An 18,395-nucleotide genomic window follows, 5' to 3' on the forward strand; every position below is an offset into this window, starting at 1 on the left:
AGTGTGTGTGTGTGTGTGTGTGTGTGTGTGTGTGTGTGTGTATGTGTTTATGTATATGTATGCGTGTGAGAGCATGTGTGCGCGTGTGTGAGTGTGATTGTGTTTAGGCCTACAATTGGTTATATTATAATATGCACCTGTGAGTATGGGTTTTAAGTATGCCTGTGCGCACGTGTTTGTTCGTGTGTGCGTGTAAGAGTGGAAGCGTTTGTCTGGGAACAAATCTTGACAATGTGTTTATGCACGTGTACGTTTAGATGTGTATGCCTATGTATGTGAGTTTTGATGCTGAAGTGCACTCACGAATGGTTTCGACTCAACTATAGCAGTCTCATTTTATATCGGCAGACAATATTGCATAATTTTACGGATTTTTGTTGAATGTGTATGTCTGTGAGTGTATAGGTGAGCTAAGTGAGCGCGTATATGTGCGTGTGTATGTGTGTTTGTATGTATTTGTGTGTGTATGTGTGTGTCTGTGCGTGTGTGTCTATGTGTGTGTGCTTGTGTGTGTGTACATATGGAGAGTGCCTGCGTATGTGTGCGTTTGTGAGTCCATACGTATGTATGTTTGTCAGAATGCATGTTCATTTGCATGTACGCGCGCTGCATGAATGTGGCTATTATCTTTATGTGAGGCAACGTGGTGAAATCAGGCGTTCGTCAAAATAGTGAAAATGAAGAAAATGGTACTTTCCCCGCAGGTTTGGGATTTCTTTGTCGAATTTTTTTTTTTTTGGGCTCAACACCTTTCATGCCCATTAAAGAACGCATTTCTGTGTGGATTTTTATTTTAAAATATTAATTAAAGGCATAAAAGATGTTATTTTCAATTTTTCACGGACTATCAAGCTAAGGAAGTAACTCAATTTTGGCGGCCATTTTCTCACAAATTTTACCTCTGGAATCAGGCGACCCCCACCTCCTTCAATTGCCAATACCTTGAATTGTATAACATAAGATAAAAGGCTATTTTTAAATCAAAAGCAAGACAAACGGACTGGCTTTAAGATACAATCGATAACTCTGTATGCTCCAAAAGTGACGAGCAGTTGATTCCACCGCGTCGAGACACATATTATGTGAATGTATTTAAAAGTTGATAAAGTATGTGATGTCCATATTCTATCATTCAACCCTAGAAATAATTATCAATTTTTGTATAACAGCATGGGCTGGGAACACAAGACAACGAGATAAAGAAATATTAAATCGACTAATACGGAAAGCATGTAAAATTCAACTTCTACTTTCCCCTTCTTGGATGAATTGTACATAACAGATTGAACTAAAACAATTAATTCCATCTTTTTATGCAACAAACATCCCTTGTTTGCCTAAATAAAAACATCAGTCAGAAGTAAAAGAACTAGGCTTCTGATATGTAACAAAGAGAGATACAGAAGGTCATTTTTATCATCATCCATAAAAATTCTCCCATCGTAACCTCTTGTGAGGCAGCGTGGTGGAATCAGGCTCTCGTCAAAATAATCAAAATGAAGAAACTTGCATTTTTCCGCAGGTTTGTGAATTTTTATTAAATTTTTGTTTTTTGGCTCAACACCTTTCGTGCCTATAAAAGAACTCATTTCTGTGTGGATTTTTCTGAAAAATACTGATTAAAGACACAGAAAATGTAAATGTTCAGTTACCACGGACTCTTAAGCTAAGGGAAATAACTAACCTTTGGCGACCATTTTCTCACTAATTTTACCTCTGAAAACAGGTGACCCCCACCTCCTTCTTTAGTAAATACCTCGACTTGTATTCATGATAAATGGATACTTTTTTCATCCAAATAAAGACAAGTGAACAAGCTTTAAGATGATACCACTAACTCTAAATGCCAAAAAATTGACGTGAGCCTGATTCCACCACGCTGCCTCACAATTTGTATAAGTATACACGACCTTAGAGCATGCATCAGAAAAACATTGAGTATGTATCTAGCTTAAGATTATTATTCTTTATATTATTGCTGCTCACTTATATTATGCATGTGATTGTAAGCCTGCGCGCGCGCGAGTGTGTGTGTGTGTGTGTATGTGTGTGTGTGTGTGTATGTGTGTGTGTGTGTGTGTATGTGTGTGTGCGTGTGTGTGTGTGTGTGTGTGTGTGTGTGTGTGTGTGTGTGTGTGTGTGTGTGTGTGTGTGTGTGAGAGAGAGAGAGAGAGAGAGAGAGAGAGAGAGAGAGTGTGCGTGTGCGTGTGTGTACACGTGGGAAACAGCAAACCAATGTGCCAGGATCTGGACAATAAAGATGTATCTTATCTTATCTTATCTTATCTTATCTTATCTTATCTTATCTTATCTTATCTTATCTTATCTTATCTTATCTTATCTTATCTTATCTTATCTTTGTCCGCTCCTGTTCAGTTACACCCCCCACAGACTCGATGGGCACAGAATACGAGGACCTCCGGTCAATGATGGAGAGTTGCCCAGAGATTGTTAACCCTGTGCTTGAAAGCTGCGTCTTGGGATCTTGTCGTCAGCATTGTGGTCAGACGATAGATCACAACACCTATGAACTGTCTCCTGGAGGTTCGGGTCTCTTTTTCCTTTTTAGTTTACCGCCGAAATGATCGAGTCTTTTACTCTTTTTTAGTATATGATCGAGTCTTTTACTCTGTTTTAGTTTAATAATAATAATAATAATAATAATAATAATAATAATAGATAGCATTTGTATAGCGCATATCCCCGCTCAGCAGCAGGCTCTATGCGCTTTACACTATATTATTACCCCAGCAGACCATAGAACACTCCGAAACATTCTCAGCTTCCCGGGAAGCATACAGCTTAGTTTATCACCTAGATGACTGAGTCTTGTGTTTCTTTTTAGTTTACCACCTGGATGATGGGGTCTTTTTTTCCTTTATACTTTACCACCCGAAAGATCGAGTCTTTTTTCCTCTTTAGTTTATCACACGAATGATCAAGTCTTTGTTTTTCTCTTTAATTTTATTTAGTTTACCACCCGAATGATTTAGTCTTTTATTTATTTTTTTTGCTTACCAAAAGAATGATCGAGTCTTTTATTTCCTTTTAGCTTACTAAATGAATGATCAAGTCTTTTTTTCCTCTTTAGTTTACACCTGGAGGTTTGAGCCTTTTTTATTCTCGTTAGTTTACCACCTGAGTTTCGGGCTACTTTTTCCTATTTAGTTTACCGTCAACTGGATGAGAAATAATAGCATTAGAAGGCTGGGAATGTGGTCCACGATAACATATATTAATTATGTTAGATCAAATAAAATAAAGATCGGACCCTGCGCGGGGGGGGGGGGGGGGGATTTTCCAACTACGCTGGGCCCCACACTTGTCAATAATGCTACAGCACACATAGGAAAATAGATAGATTTACGATATGTAGACAGACAGACAGACAGTCAGACTGACAGGCAGACAGACAGGCAGACAGACAGACAGACAGATAGACAGGCAAATAGGCAGACAGACAGACAGACAGACAGACAGTCAGACAGACAGGCAGACAGGCAGACAGGCAGACAGGCAGACAGACAGACATACAAACAGACAGACAGACAGACAGACAGACAGACAGATGGACAGATGTGCAGAAAGGTATGCAGATAGATAGAAATTAGGATACATAGGTCACAGTATTTACAACCAAAAAGGAAAAACAGACAGATAGATTAATATTATAGTTTATTATGATTCTAGTGACGTTTTGCACAGTAGCTAAGAGAGAATTTTACACGGTCTCAGTCATCATCATCATCATAAAAAAAATATAAAAAATTGAGTTTAAATAGCCCATATCCCCTCTCGACAGCAAGCTCAATTCGCTTTACACACTAATATTATTAGTATCCCAGCAGACCGTAAAACTGCTGTCCCCTTTTCTCTTTTTATTAGCAGTGGATTGGATAATGAGACAAACAGCATCTGGACATCGCGGTGGCATTTAGTGGACCCTTTCCAGTCAGTTAGAAGACTTGGACTTTGCCGACTACTTGGCACTTCTTTCTCACAGTCGAGCCCAGATGCAACAGAAGACAGATCGCCTCAGGACCTTCTCCCGTATTGTTGGACTCCATATTCACACGAATAAAGCGAAAGTTCTTTAAATGAATGTAGCCGACGTTCCTGTCACACAACAAGGGCACCACTGGCGGATATTGAATCCTTCACCTACCTGGGAAGTGTCATCAACATGGCAGGGCGAACAGACAAAGACATCAAGGTCAGAATCCAAAAGGCAAGAGCAGCATTCATCATCCTCAGGAATACATGGGTGTCTAAGGAACTGGGATTGAATACCAATCTGAGGATCTTCAAAACAAACGTGAAGACTGTTCTACGGTATGGTTCAGAGACATTGAAGCTCACAGCATCAGCAGGAAGGAAACTGCAGAACTTCATAAATGGACATCTAAGAAGGAGAGTGGGGATCAAGTGGCACGATCGAGTCACAAATGCTCAACTGTGGGAAAGAACAAGCCAAAGGCCAGAAAAGGAAGACATACAGGTGAAAAAAATGGAAATGGATTGGGTGCACCCTGAGGAGACCCCCGACAAGCATCATCAGACTGGCTTTGACGTGGAATTCACTGGGAAAACGAAAGAAAGGAAGACCAAAGATGACTTGGAGGAGAGCGGTACAAGCGGAAATGAAAAAGGCGGGGACATCGTGGAAACAATTAGAAAAGGATACACAGGACAGGCTTCAGCTGGAGAAATGTTGTTGAAAGCCTATGCTCCACTGGGAGTCAAAATGGGCAAGAGAAGAGAGACTATATTATAACAATCACAAACATTCTCAGCTTCCCGGGAAGCATATAATGCAGGCAGCTGATTTAACGCTCAAACACTAACAAACTTTCCAAATCTTTCATTGTCTATAGCTGAGTACTCATTGTCACCTGGCTGAAGTGAGGAATATTCGTGTAAAGTGTTTTTCCCAACGTCGGGCCCTTGACGGGATTCGAACCCACGATTTTACGGTTGCGAGTCTGTTAACTAAACCACTAAGCCACCGACGCCACAAACATATCAAAAGTTACGCACAATTTTCCTTCCATAGCTCTTGAATAAAATTATTAGTTTAGATTTACTTTTAGTAAGGTTTTACGGCGCTCGCAACTGCATACGTTCATATGGGCGCCAATGGGAGGATGTCAACAGAGAGGTAGTGTTCACACGTACATAACATTAAGTGGATGTGTCACTTAAACTATTAGTCTGTCTGCATATTATACGTACAAGGTAAAATCCAGTTACATGTTAGGCTGAATCCAGTATGGTGGTGGTCACATTGGGATAATCTCGTGTTCAAAATTGAAAGCGGAGATTTTCAAATAAGTAACGATCTCATAACGTGCAGACGTCTTCGAAGTCAATTATTGTACATTTTGTGATTATTTACAACACCTTTGCTCTTTGCTCAGAAGAAAAGAATATTCTCCTCTAGTGGCACATGATAAATCTCTCCCTCTCCACCTATTTCCGAGGTACAACGATCCAAACTGCTATTTTGTTAATACAGAGGGCAGTCCACTTTGCCATTGTGACGAGAGATGTGTCCTGTACCGAGACTGTTGTGAGACATTCCCCAAGGAATGCCCCGACGTCTATGAACGGGCTTTGAAAACGTACCAGGGGATCGACGCTGACGTCATATCTACCTCCATATCAACGTCATTGACTGGGTATTCCATTATCAGTCATTGTCCAAAGTCTTTCAAAGGTGACGCATTTTTCTCTTTCCGATAATATTAAATTAATGATACCAGAAGGGATGGGGGTGTGGGAGGGAGAGGGGCAGGGAGATGTATACACCTAAAGCAACTGATAGTATTGTAACGGTCTACTTTTTAACTACAAAAAATAGAAAAGTAAACATTCACAATGTATAGATTTTCAGTTTTAAAGCTAAAATATCCATTGGAAGATTCCGAGAAAGGATTGTGGGTTGCTATGGCAGTCGTAAATGGTGTTGGTCTCGGCAAGACACTATAACTGCAGTCACACAGTTTTGCTTGTTTCTTTACCTGCTGACAGTCTGGACGTCTCCACATGAGTCCTGAAAAGTGTCTTTTTTGGACCGTGTTTCTCAGGCGCATGTTCAAGTAGGTGTACGCCGTACATCGGCTATTATTGTTGCGACCCACTTTAACAAGAATCAGAGAAAACGTGTCTGAAATTTAGTTTTCTGTAGCCAATATTTTAAATCATGATTAGTCATCCAAATTCTAGTCCCACATGCAGAGACCTGGGAAGGTTAAACAAAATGATTTATTTGTATCCCGTTTATTAACTGCGGAAGGACACAAGTGAACAAGCTATAATATCAACAAAAGAACCAGACTGGTTTCAGCGTCAGAGTCATCGGAACGACAATTTTGAGTTTTGTTCGCGAAAAAAATCCAAAACAAAAAGCACTTTCTAACTGAAGATGTTGTATTTCAGGAACTGACCCGTCTACTATTGCCCTATGGAGTCAAAGAGTGAGTCCTTATGTAGTACTCTCAGATGTCAAGAGCGGATTTCACTACAAAAACCTCAGCGTGTTTTTGTGTCACCACGAAGAGTGCGCTGATGTGGAATGTGATGTTCGACCTTGGACAAAACGTTACTCCGGACCACGCCCATCTACGGAGGACGCTGTTTCATACATTCGATCCCACACCGCTTCAGGGTCGTTTTTGGCAAATGTACGAGGTACACCGCCTGAAAACGTAACTCTGCGCTATGGGGCTCCTCTACTTCAGATTGAATGCCACCGTATAAACAACGGAGACGAGTCCAGCTGTCAAAGACCCTACGTTACTACCAATAATTTTGCAAATGAATGTCAACAGTTTTATCAGTTGAGTATGACGACCTCTGTCGCAGGACTGACTGTCACAGAAACCACGCCATTACCTTCTACACAAATTGGAACCCGGAAACTTTTTGCAGAGTGTAAGGTGCGCTTTATTCATAATGCCGACCTCAATTTTGGAGGGGATTTCAATGCTGACATCGAACTGAACCCTTTTGAGAGTTCGCTACGGGTTCTGGGAGGCGAGTCCATAAACAACTGGACTAAACTCCTATGTAAGACGAAGGATAGAGAAAACGAATGCATCTTAGCAGTCGTGTGTACTCAAAGTACACTTAGAGTTGGCATAAAGTGTGTCAGTCCGACAGCCCTTCTAATTGTATCGCTTTATCAAAAAAACCAGGCCTCGTCTACAGACTTTCGAGTAGATACACTGCATACAACGTATGCACACAGGACTTTTCATCTGCAAACTAGCGATGTTTACCACAGCACGGAAGGAACTGTGTTCTACGGCCTTTTTGGGGTCAAAATCACAGAAACAGTGGCCCAGAACTACGAAAGCTTCACAGGGCACGCATTTTTGGCATCGTTAAGTCTGCGTGCGCAGAAAGCATCCAGCGCCCTGTGTGTTCTGACAGAGGAGAGGGCAAAGACGTACATGGAGATAAAGTACCTGCCTTACTGGGAGTTTGTACTGGACTACGAGTGTGTCGTACTTCTAGATTCCTCACAAGATTGTTCTTGCAATGCGCCAGGCTCCATGGGCGATGCGAAAGACAAAACTTCTCTCTGGACCGCGACTTCGATATTTACTGGAGTTTTGGTGTCTGTTATCTCTTCTTTCTGGGTATACTAGGCTTTAACTTTACCTTCTTGGGTTGGCGTATCCTTTCAAAAATAACTTTCCCTTATCCCCTGTTCAGTTACAAAAAGGGGGTGGGGGGTATTTCCGAAATATACTCCTATGGGCCCATTCTGTAACTACACATGTGGCAGATTACGAGTCTCAAGGTCGCCATTTTAACTTTGGAAGTAGAAATTGAAGGAATCCTATGTATGCATTGGGGACAAAAACTTGGGAAGAGATGGTATCATTGTGGACATTGTAAGGTTATTTCAGGAGACAAAACTCCAATATTAACGTCCATGTTGGCTTAGTGTGCATTAAAGCAAATTAAGAGAGTGATTATGCACAGATATGTTATTTTCCCAAACCTCTTTGACCTCTACAGTGGAATAATACTTGGAAACACAGGAGCAAGTCTAGATCTCAAAGTATACCGAGAAAATTGTAACATTAGATATGCCAAGCAGATGACAGACTTAATTGTAGCTTTAGGAGGGGAACTTCAATTGCTTTTATACAATATGTGAGGCAGCGTGGTGGAATCAGGCTCTCGTCAATTTTTGAGCATGTAGAGTTATTGGTATCATCTTAAAGCTTGTTCATTTGTCTTTCTTTGGGTGAAAAAAATATCCATTTATCTTGAATACAAGTTGAGATATTTGCGAAAGAATGAGATGTGGGTCACCTGTTTTCAGAGGTAAAATAAGTGAGAAAATGGCCGCCAAAGACTAGTTATTTCCTTAGCTTAAGAGTCCGTGGTAACTGAAAATTTACATTTTTTGTTCCTTTAATCAACGTTTTTGAGAAAAATCCACACAGAAATGAGTTTTTTAAAGGGCATGAAAGGTGTTGAGCCAAAAAACAAAAATTTGATAACAATTCACAAACTTGCGGGAAAATGCAAGTTTCGTCACTTGGATTATTTTGACGAGAGCCTGATTCCACCACGCTGCCTCACATATTGCTGTGACGGGAAATGAACATAAAGGTTTATTGTTTGATGTAGAGAAAACAAAAGACATTGTATTATTACCCCCCCCCCTCCTCCCTCCACCTTCCGAAAAAATCTGTTTTAATACCATATGCAAAGGTGAAAAGATCAAACAAGCTCACTAGTTACATGCCAGTACAAAGTTATCATTATATTGCAGGCATAGTAATATGTTCCATTGAGATGAAACTAAGTAAGGCAATAGCTAATGGCAGTTCCTACAAAATAAATCAAATTCTGAAAAGCAGAAATATCTCAATGACTAAGGTTCAAAAGGCTATGTGTGGCCAATCTTCTGTACATTTGTGAATGATGGACAATTACAGAATATAGTGGAAATAAAATAGGAGAAACAGAAATCTGGTTTCTTAGGAGGTTTTTTGTAGACTTCACAGATGGATGGGAAATCAAACGAGGAATTACTGAAAGAAGACAAACAATAATAAGGAAGAGACATGCAGCTTCCGAAGCAGAAAAAGTAATAATAATGGATTGCATTTATATAGCGCATATCCACTTATGCAATGCTCTATGCGCTTGACAAAAAGGTTTTGGGCAACTTGCTCTCACGGGAAAAAATCAAAACAAACCCAGAAGGCAAACAAGGCCCCGGTAGACACAGAGTACCTTATTTAGAAAATCTAAAAGGATGGTTGACAGGGAAATACCGGGCTAAAATATTTGTGAGGCAGCGTGGTGGAATCAGGCTCTCGTCAAAATAATCAAAGTGAAGAAACGTGCATTTTTTCACAGGTTTGTAAATCTTTACCAAATTTTTGTTTTTTGGCCCAACATCTTTCAGGTCCATTAAAGAACTCATTTCTATGTGGATTTTTCTGAAAAACGTTTATTAAAGGCACGAAAAATGTAAATTTTCAGTTACCATGGACTCTTAAACTAAGGAAATAACTAATCTTTGGCGGCCATTTCTCACTAATTTTACCTCTGAAAACAGGTGACCCCCACCTCCTTCTTTCGCAAATATCTCGACTTGTATTCAAGATAGATGGATATTTTTTTAATCCAACTAAAGACAAGGGAACAAGCTTTAAGATGATACCAACAACTCTACAGGCCAAAAATTGACGAGAGCCTGATTTCACCACGCTGCCTTACATTTTTTTTTCTTTTTTTTTCTTTTCTTTTTTCTTTTTTCTTTTTCTTTTTTTTTTGAGTATCCAAGAATAGAGATAATTGAAGAATCATGATTTCTCATGTCTGTTCTGGACCGCGCATTTTATGGCAGGGAAACACCAGGATAGAATAGGCTTATTTATTTATTTATTTATTTATTTATTTATTTATTTATTTATTTATGTATTTGAGAGCATACGAGTTGAGGAATAAAGAAAGAACCATGATCGCCGATATCTGTTCCGGATCACGAATTTTGTGATGATGGGGATCAGGTAGAACCGGGCAGAAGATTGAAAAATCGCCGTAGCAAATAGAGCTGGTCAAAGAATTGAGTCTGGAACCGATTCCTGCGATCATGTTTCCAGTTACTTTAATCATTAAAATCTTTTTTTTTTCCTTTTTTTTAAAACTCGAAAAATAAAAGTTATTGCTTCGTAGTGTTCCAAAATCAAGGTTATCCTAAATACTGGGGATGTTTGGAGCCAACCAGGTAATCACCGAACGAAACCACATCATTAGAAAGAAAGTAATTGGGTTCGGAGTCGATTCCTACGACTTCTAGCCTTTAATAATCGGGAACCTAGCCGCCCGTCACTACTAGCAAACCTGGTACCAGACGTCGGTGCCTGAGATTGGAAACAGTACCTGCCACGCCATTGTCCTCCACGACATCAACTGAACGATCAGGGTGACCACATGGGTTTTTTTTTCTTCTGAAACTTGTTGTTACTTGGAACACAAAACAAACATTTAACACTATTAACCTTCTGTCACATGCTACTATTACAGGAATTAGCCAAACCTGTTCCTCTGCTCTGTGTTGTGATTCTTTCCGGAGCTTTAGGGCCCCGATGCGTTGGATTGGAATCTCACTCTTCACGCACAACTGAACCGAGGCTCTAACTAGCCTTTTTCACAACCTATACTTTCAGCAGGCCTCTTCTGCCTTGATACAACTCTCTCCTCTAAAAGTCCCACCAGTAGTAACTCACACTTTTATCAACTTGCAAACAATACAACTGAACACAGACTCGCACTTTACTCACTCTCACACTTTCAGCCAAACAATACAATAGGCTAGGCCTGACCCCTGCCACAACCAAAAACAACCAAATACACCACAAAACTGAAAGAGTTAAGGAACATAGAAGTAGCAGTCTCGGTGTGGTTGGTATCCCAGAACCACCTACTACTTACTTACTTACTGATCCCTTCATCCATGAGGGTCGTAGGAGCGCTGCATGATAGAGAGCCTCGTCAGGTGCCTCTACCTTTCACGGTTTTTCGTGAGCGCCCGAGGTTGGGTTTTAGTTTTAGTTTAGTTTTAGTAAGTGTTTTACTACACTTGCAACACAATACGGTTATATAAGTGCCAAAGATTAGAAGAGAGTAACAAACACAAAAACGAAGGAGGGGAGATAAAGACGATAGATGTTTGATAGAAAAGAAGAAGCAAACCACACCAGAGCACCCGCCAATCATCCACCCTGAGTTTGTGCGAAAGATTTCCCTGTCCACTCCGCAATGTTGTCTGTCCACCTCTTCCTTTGCCTTCCTCTCCGTCTCCTCTCCAGCATAGTTCCTGAAGAATTCTCTTGGATAGGCCGTACGATCTCGTCTACTAGTGGATGTTAATTCTCTTCAGACGTAGAGGACACATATTACCGACCAGCAGTAGACCAAAGGCAACGTTACGAAAATTTCGAACCATTATACATTTTTCTTTTAAAATCTTTTTTTTTTTCTTTTTTTTTTTGGTGTGGGGGGTTTACCAGCTTTCTTTAAAGTCCTTGTATCACATTCGAAATTATTTTTCATATGCTTAAGAACATGAACATGTGGGGGGGGGGTATATTTCATAGGATACATGTTGCTGCTTGCATTTTAAATTCCTGATAAAGAAAACAGAATTGAAAAAAAGCAACAAAAAACAAAACTGTATGAATAACAAACGACCCACCGTGCCCACAAAGTTATGCCCCAAAACAGAGAGTCTTAATCCTATCCGTACGTCGTGTTTTACTATCGTATCCATACAACGTGGGGTACTCTGTGCCACCACTTTTCATAGAGGAAATTTACTCGTTAATCCTATCCGTACTCTTTGCATTGCTGTCTGTCAAAATGATTTTTGAGAAATACTGAAAGTTTCAACGAGATTTTTGCACTTGAAGTATTCTAAAATATGAAGAATACAACCCCTGGGGTACAAAATGACGCCAGAGCGTAGGGATATGGTTAAAAACGTTCTCGAACAACAAGAATGCGTATCCCCAATGAGTTTTTACAAACCACACTCTGAAAGAAAGAACACCCAGTAGCTGTTTTGCTATGTGACAGTTTTTCTCAATCCTTTCAGTTAAATCGTTAAGAGACAAGATAAGCCTGGGTTGACGAGAAGAAAAAATCTAAACAATTAATTGTGCCTTGTTATATATCTGTTCTTAGATGGACAATCAAAATCCACGCGTTCTTATCACATATACTATTAGCTGTTGTTTCCTTCAGAAATGCAAATGTGAGGCAGCGTGTTGGAATCAGACTCTCGTCAAAATAATCAAAATGAAGAAACTTGAATTTTTCCGCAGGTTTGTGCATTTTTATTAAAAATTTTTTTTTTGGCTCAACTTCTTTCGTGCCCATTAAAGAACTCATTTCTGTGTGGATTGTTCAGAAAAACGTTGATTAAAGATACAGAAAATGTAAATTTTCAGTTATCACGGACTCTAAAGTTAAGGAAATAACTAACCTTTGGCGGCCATTTTCTCACTAATTTTACATCTGAAAACAGGTGACCCCCACCTCCTTCTTTAGTAAATATCTCGACTTTTATTCAAGATAAATGGATACTTTTTCATCCAAATAAAGACATGTGAACAAGCTTTAAGATGATACCAATAACTCTACATGCCCAAAAAATTGACGAGAGCCTGATTCCATCACGGTGCCTCACAAATAACCTGGTTTACCTAAAAGTTACAGACTCTCCATCAAAGTCACCATTGATATGACATGAAGGGATTATTTCTATCATTTCCCAAAAAGAGAGTTTTAAAATAGTTTTAGCGAGGCAAGTTAAGCCCAACATTTCTGCTTTCATGACAAATTACAGAACTGCTTAATTTAAGTCTCTTTGTATTCATAAGCTTTTTTGACAAGACAACAGGTGTTCAAGATTGTACACACCATAGACCTAATTATAGGTCTATGGTACACACTTTCAGTCATTCTCCCCCTTCTCCTCCGCCCTCCCCCCCCCCCAAATCCTCCTCTTCTTCATTACGACCATAGCTAAATAAGTATTCTTTTTTTAAAATTTGTCATCGTCACCATTATAAATAAAAATGCGATAGATCTAATAATGGGTTGGTTTTTTTCTCTCACGTTCAATGTCTACACATTTCACCATAACACAAAACGACAAGGCAACAAAATTGTCAGTAGTTGCAATCGATTTATTGTTTTTAAGAGAAAAATTGGAAATTGAGCCATATTGTTGAGATAGTGAAGGACAATTTACGTCAAGCCAACGTCATCAGTCCCCCGGCGTTCGTGTTTTGGGAAAGTTGCATGGCTTTCCAATGTGCATGTACCACAGAGGTTATATATTGTACTAGAGTTCGCAGCTGTGACGTCACACGTGTCAGACATGGGAACCTTCTTACCCTCACCGGCATGGCCGGCGTGCCCCCTTTTACATGAATAATCTGAGCCCCACCCCACTCCCACGAGCTCTTGTATATCATATCTTCTTCTTCTTCTTCTTTTTCTTCTTCTTCTTCTTCTTCTTCTTCTTCTTCTTCTTCTTCTTCTTCTTCTTCTATCCCGTGGTTGAGGCAACCGTGGGGGCACCACTGCATCTGAAAACCATCTCTCGCCGTCTATTTTCGTCCTCTGATATCATATAACACCTCCCAAACCCCATATTTCAGTGCAAGCTTGTAGATTTCCTCCTAAGACAACTTGAGACGCATCCACGTGAGTCTCCAAAAGTACTCACCCGTCTGTTGTACTGCGCATGCCTTGCCCTTGAGGTTCAGCGTCCCAGAGTAGGCGCACCCAAGCCTCGTTCGTTTAAGAAGGGGATATGTGAGGCAGCTTGGTGGAATCGGGCTCTCGTCAAAATAATTAAAGAGAAGAAACTTGCATTTTTTCCGCTGAATTTTTATTAATTTTTGGGGGTTTTTTTTACTCAACACCTTTGATGCCCATTAAAGAACTCATTTCTGTGTGGATTTTTCTGAAAAAAACCCCGTTGATTAAAGGCACAAAGAATGTAAATTTTCAGTTACCACGGACTCTTAAGCTAAGGAAATAACTAATCTTTGGCCGCCATTTTCTCACTAATTTTACCCCAGAAAACAGGTGACCCCCACCTCCTTCTTTCGCAAATATCTCAACTTGTATTCAGGGTAAATGGATATTTTTTTCATCCATATAAAGACAAATGAACAAGCTTTAAGATGATACAAATAACTCTACATGCCCAAAAATTGACGAGAGCCTGATTCCACTACGCTGCATCACATATTACCGTTACTGCCACGAACTCTGGTACTAAATGTAACCTCTTTGACGTGTCCTCACTTTTAGATTTCCAAGGTTTCCATTTCATGGTTTGCTTGAGAAGTCATCTCTTGTCTTGTTACCTGAGCCGTTGATTTGGTCTCCACGGAACACGTTGGTGTTTTCTGTCCTCTCTCCCTGGATGCTGAAGAGTCAATCACTGTTTCGGAGAGCAGCAGACTTTTATACATGGCCAGGACTCTTTTGTTGCAAACGTAGGAGAGGAAAATGAACAGACCCTGCGAGCCATTGAAGACAATAGCTACCAGCCTGTAGAAATCAGACGGGAAATTTAAAATATAATATTAATATATGTATGCCAGGGTGTCTTTCGTTCAATAATAACAATAATAATCATTATAATAGTCATAATAATATAATAAGAATAATAATAATAATAATAATAATAATAATGATGATGATAATGATAATAATAATAATAATAATAATAATAATAATAATAATAATAATAATAATAATAATAATAATAATATTAATAATAAAAATGAAGAGCTTTTTAGAGCGCCCGCTACCGCGTAAGCACAGATCTTCACACTTTAAACAAATCAAAGTACAAAACAACAACTATGAAAAAGATAAAAGATGATACATCACCCATAATAGCAGACAGAAACACCCACACGCACACACATACACACACATACACACGCACACACATGCACACACATACACACGCACACACATACAATCACAAATACAATTTCTCTCTCATCACACATGAACGCATATTATACATCATTATGAGAGATCAGTAAGTTAACCAAAATACTCCTTCTTTCCTTTAAAACATCTATCGTCCTTATCTCCCCTTCTTCTTTTTTATGTTTGTTATTAATCTCTTGCAACACCTCTAATCTTCTGGCGCTCATACTTTATGCCGTTGCGAGCACTGTAAAACCTCTACTAAATTATAAAAAAAAACAAACATAGAATGATACATAGTAATTTACATAATAGTTTTAAACTACAGGGTGATCCCCATAAAAAACTGTACAACTTTTTAAAAAGATATAAAAAGTTGTACTAGAATGTTGTAATTTGGAAAATACATAATTCATTCAAACGAAATTTGTTTGACATAAAATTCACAAAGAAGAAACTTATTTCCGAAAACGGAAATGGCTTTTATAAAAAGCACCTATAAATGCAAAATGCACCAATTTAAAAGATCTTGTAAGGAAATTTAAGAAATAATTGACTGGGGGTTTGTGTTTTCCTTTCCTTTTCTTTTAAAAATCTAATCTTTCCATCCCCGTAACCTTTAAACAATATTTCTTGTCTCCTACAGAGTTTTTTAAATTATATTCTGGAGTTCCGTAAACCACTGTCCTAACTGATGGAGCATTTCCACCCTTGACACCAAAGAAGGCCTTAAGGGCACTTTAACATTATTTCCGTACCTTGTGCGCTCTTACGAATTTAGTTGGTGGTGAGGAAGTGTTCAATATAAAAGGCTCTCTGCTCTTTACTGATCTTAACCATGATCTCAGCTGACAAAGGAAACTTGAAAAAGACTATCTGCAAACTTCTGTTGGTCAGTTAGACTACTGTAGTTTACAATATGGCGCAATCGTTGGGATTTTTAGTGTCAGGCCTAATTGCGAACTAGTGCGTCATGCTATAAAGACGGGGACATAGCTGGAAATGGGTTGTTTTTCACATGCTTTTTAGAGCAAACTATTATGTAGATTTATCTAAAATGAACACCAAAAAAATTCCTTTTGACTTCCAAATATTGGGTTAAAATTTGAAACGCTAAACTTCAGCGTGGAGGAAAATAATACCCCAAAATATTGTACAGCTTTTTTTGGATCACAATGTATGTCATTGTTATCATCATATTATATAGCCTACTAGCAAAATACCCATTCTACAAACGGAGAAATAGTGTAAGCTGGGTGGTTTACTTAGTGCTTAAGTACAGATCTAGATCTAGATCTTCCAAGACTGACAAGAGAATAGGCCTACAACTCCTTTGTTGAGCACATATCAGAGTACAAAATATTGATGCTAAAATAATTACTAATAAACTAAAGCATGATCATGTGACTCTTATTTTAAAAGAACTTCACTGGATCCCGGTGAAAGAGTGTATCATATCTAAAATCTGTTTAACATGCTACAAGTGTATACATGATTTATCACCTGACTATCTAAAACAATTCTTTTAACACCCTATGTACCACCTAGAACGCTCACATCATCAAGTGACAAAACAACCCTTGTTAAACCTAAAATAAATTACAAATCATGGCTCTTTTTCATATTTTGCCCCATTTGTTTGGAATAGGCTTCCAAAAACTATCAGAGAAGCAGAAAAACTTAAAATTTTTCAGAAGAAACTAAAAGCATTTCTATTTTCATCATAATATTTCGATTAGACAGTATCCATCCAAGTTGTATATCATTGTGAGTTTGTATTTGCATATGTGCGTATGTACATATATGTGTATGTGTGTATGTATGTGTGTATGTGTGTGTGGTGCGTGCGTGCGTGAGTATGTGTGGACACGCGTATGTAACACAATGTGCCTTTAAAATTGATTTGTAAATCCATAATATGTATCATGTTAAGCGCATAGAGCATTGCATAAGTGGATATGCGCTATATAAATGCAATCCATTATTATTATTATATCAAACTGTAGGACTAAAGAAAAACAGACACTCTCTAGTTCATATTCCGCCTTCACTTCCAAATAGGTTTCGATAGATCTAAAAACATCCAGGTCGTCTACATATAAAACATAGATTTCATAGCGGATCAAATGTGGGTCGATCAAAAACACGTCTTCAAGTTCCATTATGGCAGAAATGCAGGTTTCGACGGCAATGTGATAATTATTTCAGAAACTGATTTAATTACACAGAGCTTTTCAAGCTTCTAAAATAGCACCACTCGGTACAATTGGCTAACGTTTGGGTAATGTGTATTTTTCCAAAACGATTCGTGTTGTCTCAAAAACGCCTTCGTGGGCAGAACGTTGGCCTCACCTTTTATTACAGTATGACATAATATGTGTGTGTGTGTGTGTGTGTGTGTGTGTGTGTGTGTGTGTGTGTGTGTGTGTGTGTGTGCGCGTGTGTGTGTATGCATAATAATCATAATAACAATATCAAGAACAATAATACTAACAATAGAATTAATTTAAATAAAATAATGTTAGAATAACAAATGCAATAATAATATTATAACACAAAATGTTTAATACGACACTACTTGGAATCAGCATCACAGCTGATTGTATGAGATCAGATACATTGTATGAATACGTTAAATTAGGTAATTCGATCCAAACTCTGAATTTATATCTCTCAGATCGCCATCCTCATTTTTGCAAGAGGAAAGCAGATGTCCATTCTCATTTCTTTGTTTGATCATTCTATTGAGTTTCCTGTATGAGACTAATCTCCTCGTGGTTTAAAGAGTGGAAATATAATACCTAAACTCAATTATTGCATCTTTCTCTTTGTAGACGGTCACATCCCTTTACCTACATTCTCCTTTGTATGGAGTGGAAAGAAAGATGTAGAGACCCTTGTTGTACTTCAATTTCAACTTGCAAATAAATGTTTTTTTCCGACATCATTTCCTCCATACTTGAATGAAATTTATTGTGATATACTCGTACATTTCATTCGATAGAGAGATAGAGGGAAGAAAAAAGTATAAAAATTCCACCTTTATATTATTAATAGCAGTAAATACAATTAATAGCCGTGATAACGATAGCCAAAACGATGATGGTAATAATAATGACAACAATAATAGCAGTAATAACAGGAATAACAACAATAATATTAATAGTAATAATGATAATGGTGATAATAATAATAATAATAGTTATTATTATTAAAATAATATAATAGTAATGCAATATAAATGAATAAATAAATAAACAGATAAGTAAATAACATCTTTTCTTGGACCGTACTCATAATATTCCATCTCCCCAATCCCCTCTCTCCCACTTCCCCGCCCCAGCTCCACCTTATTAAATCAATGGAATAATATTTTTTTTCAAATTAATAAAAAA

The 18,395-nt window shown here is 38.4% G+C and overlaps 1 protein-coding gene across 1 annotated transcript in view; it reads right to left on the reverse strand.

Annotated features, from left to right (window-relative positions):
* Positions 1–14,249: 14,249 nt before the first annotated feature.
* Positions 14,250–18,395, reverse strand: part of LOC101847273 — a 40,801-nt gene continuing 36,655 nt past the window's right edge. Inside the window, exon 9 of the mRNA XM_005103002.3 lies at positions 14,250–14,607. Within this exon, the coding sequence (XP_005103059.2) occupies positions 14,361–14,607 (247 nt within the window). The 3' untranslated portion in view covers positions 14,250–14,360. The remainder of the gene's footprint in view (positions 14,608–18,395) is intronic.

This window comes from Aplysia californica, unplaced genomic scaffold (genome assembly GCF_000002075.1).
Source record: "Aplysia californica isolate F4 #8 unplaced genomic scaffold, AplCal3.0 scaffold00353, whole genome shotgun sequence".
In the NCBI taxonomy this organism is placed as follows: domain Eukaryota; kingdom Metazoa; phylum Mollusca; class Gastropoda; order Aplysiida; family Aplysiidae; genus Aplysia; species Aplysia californica.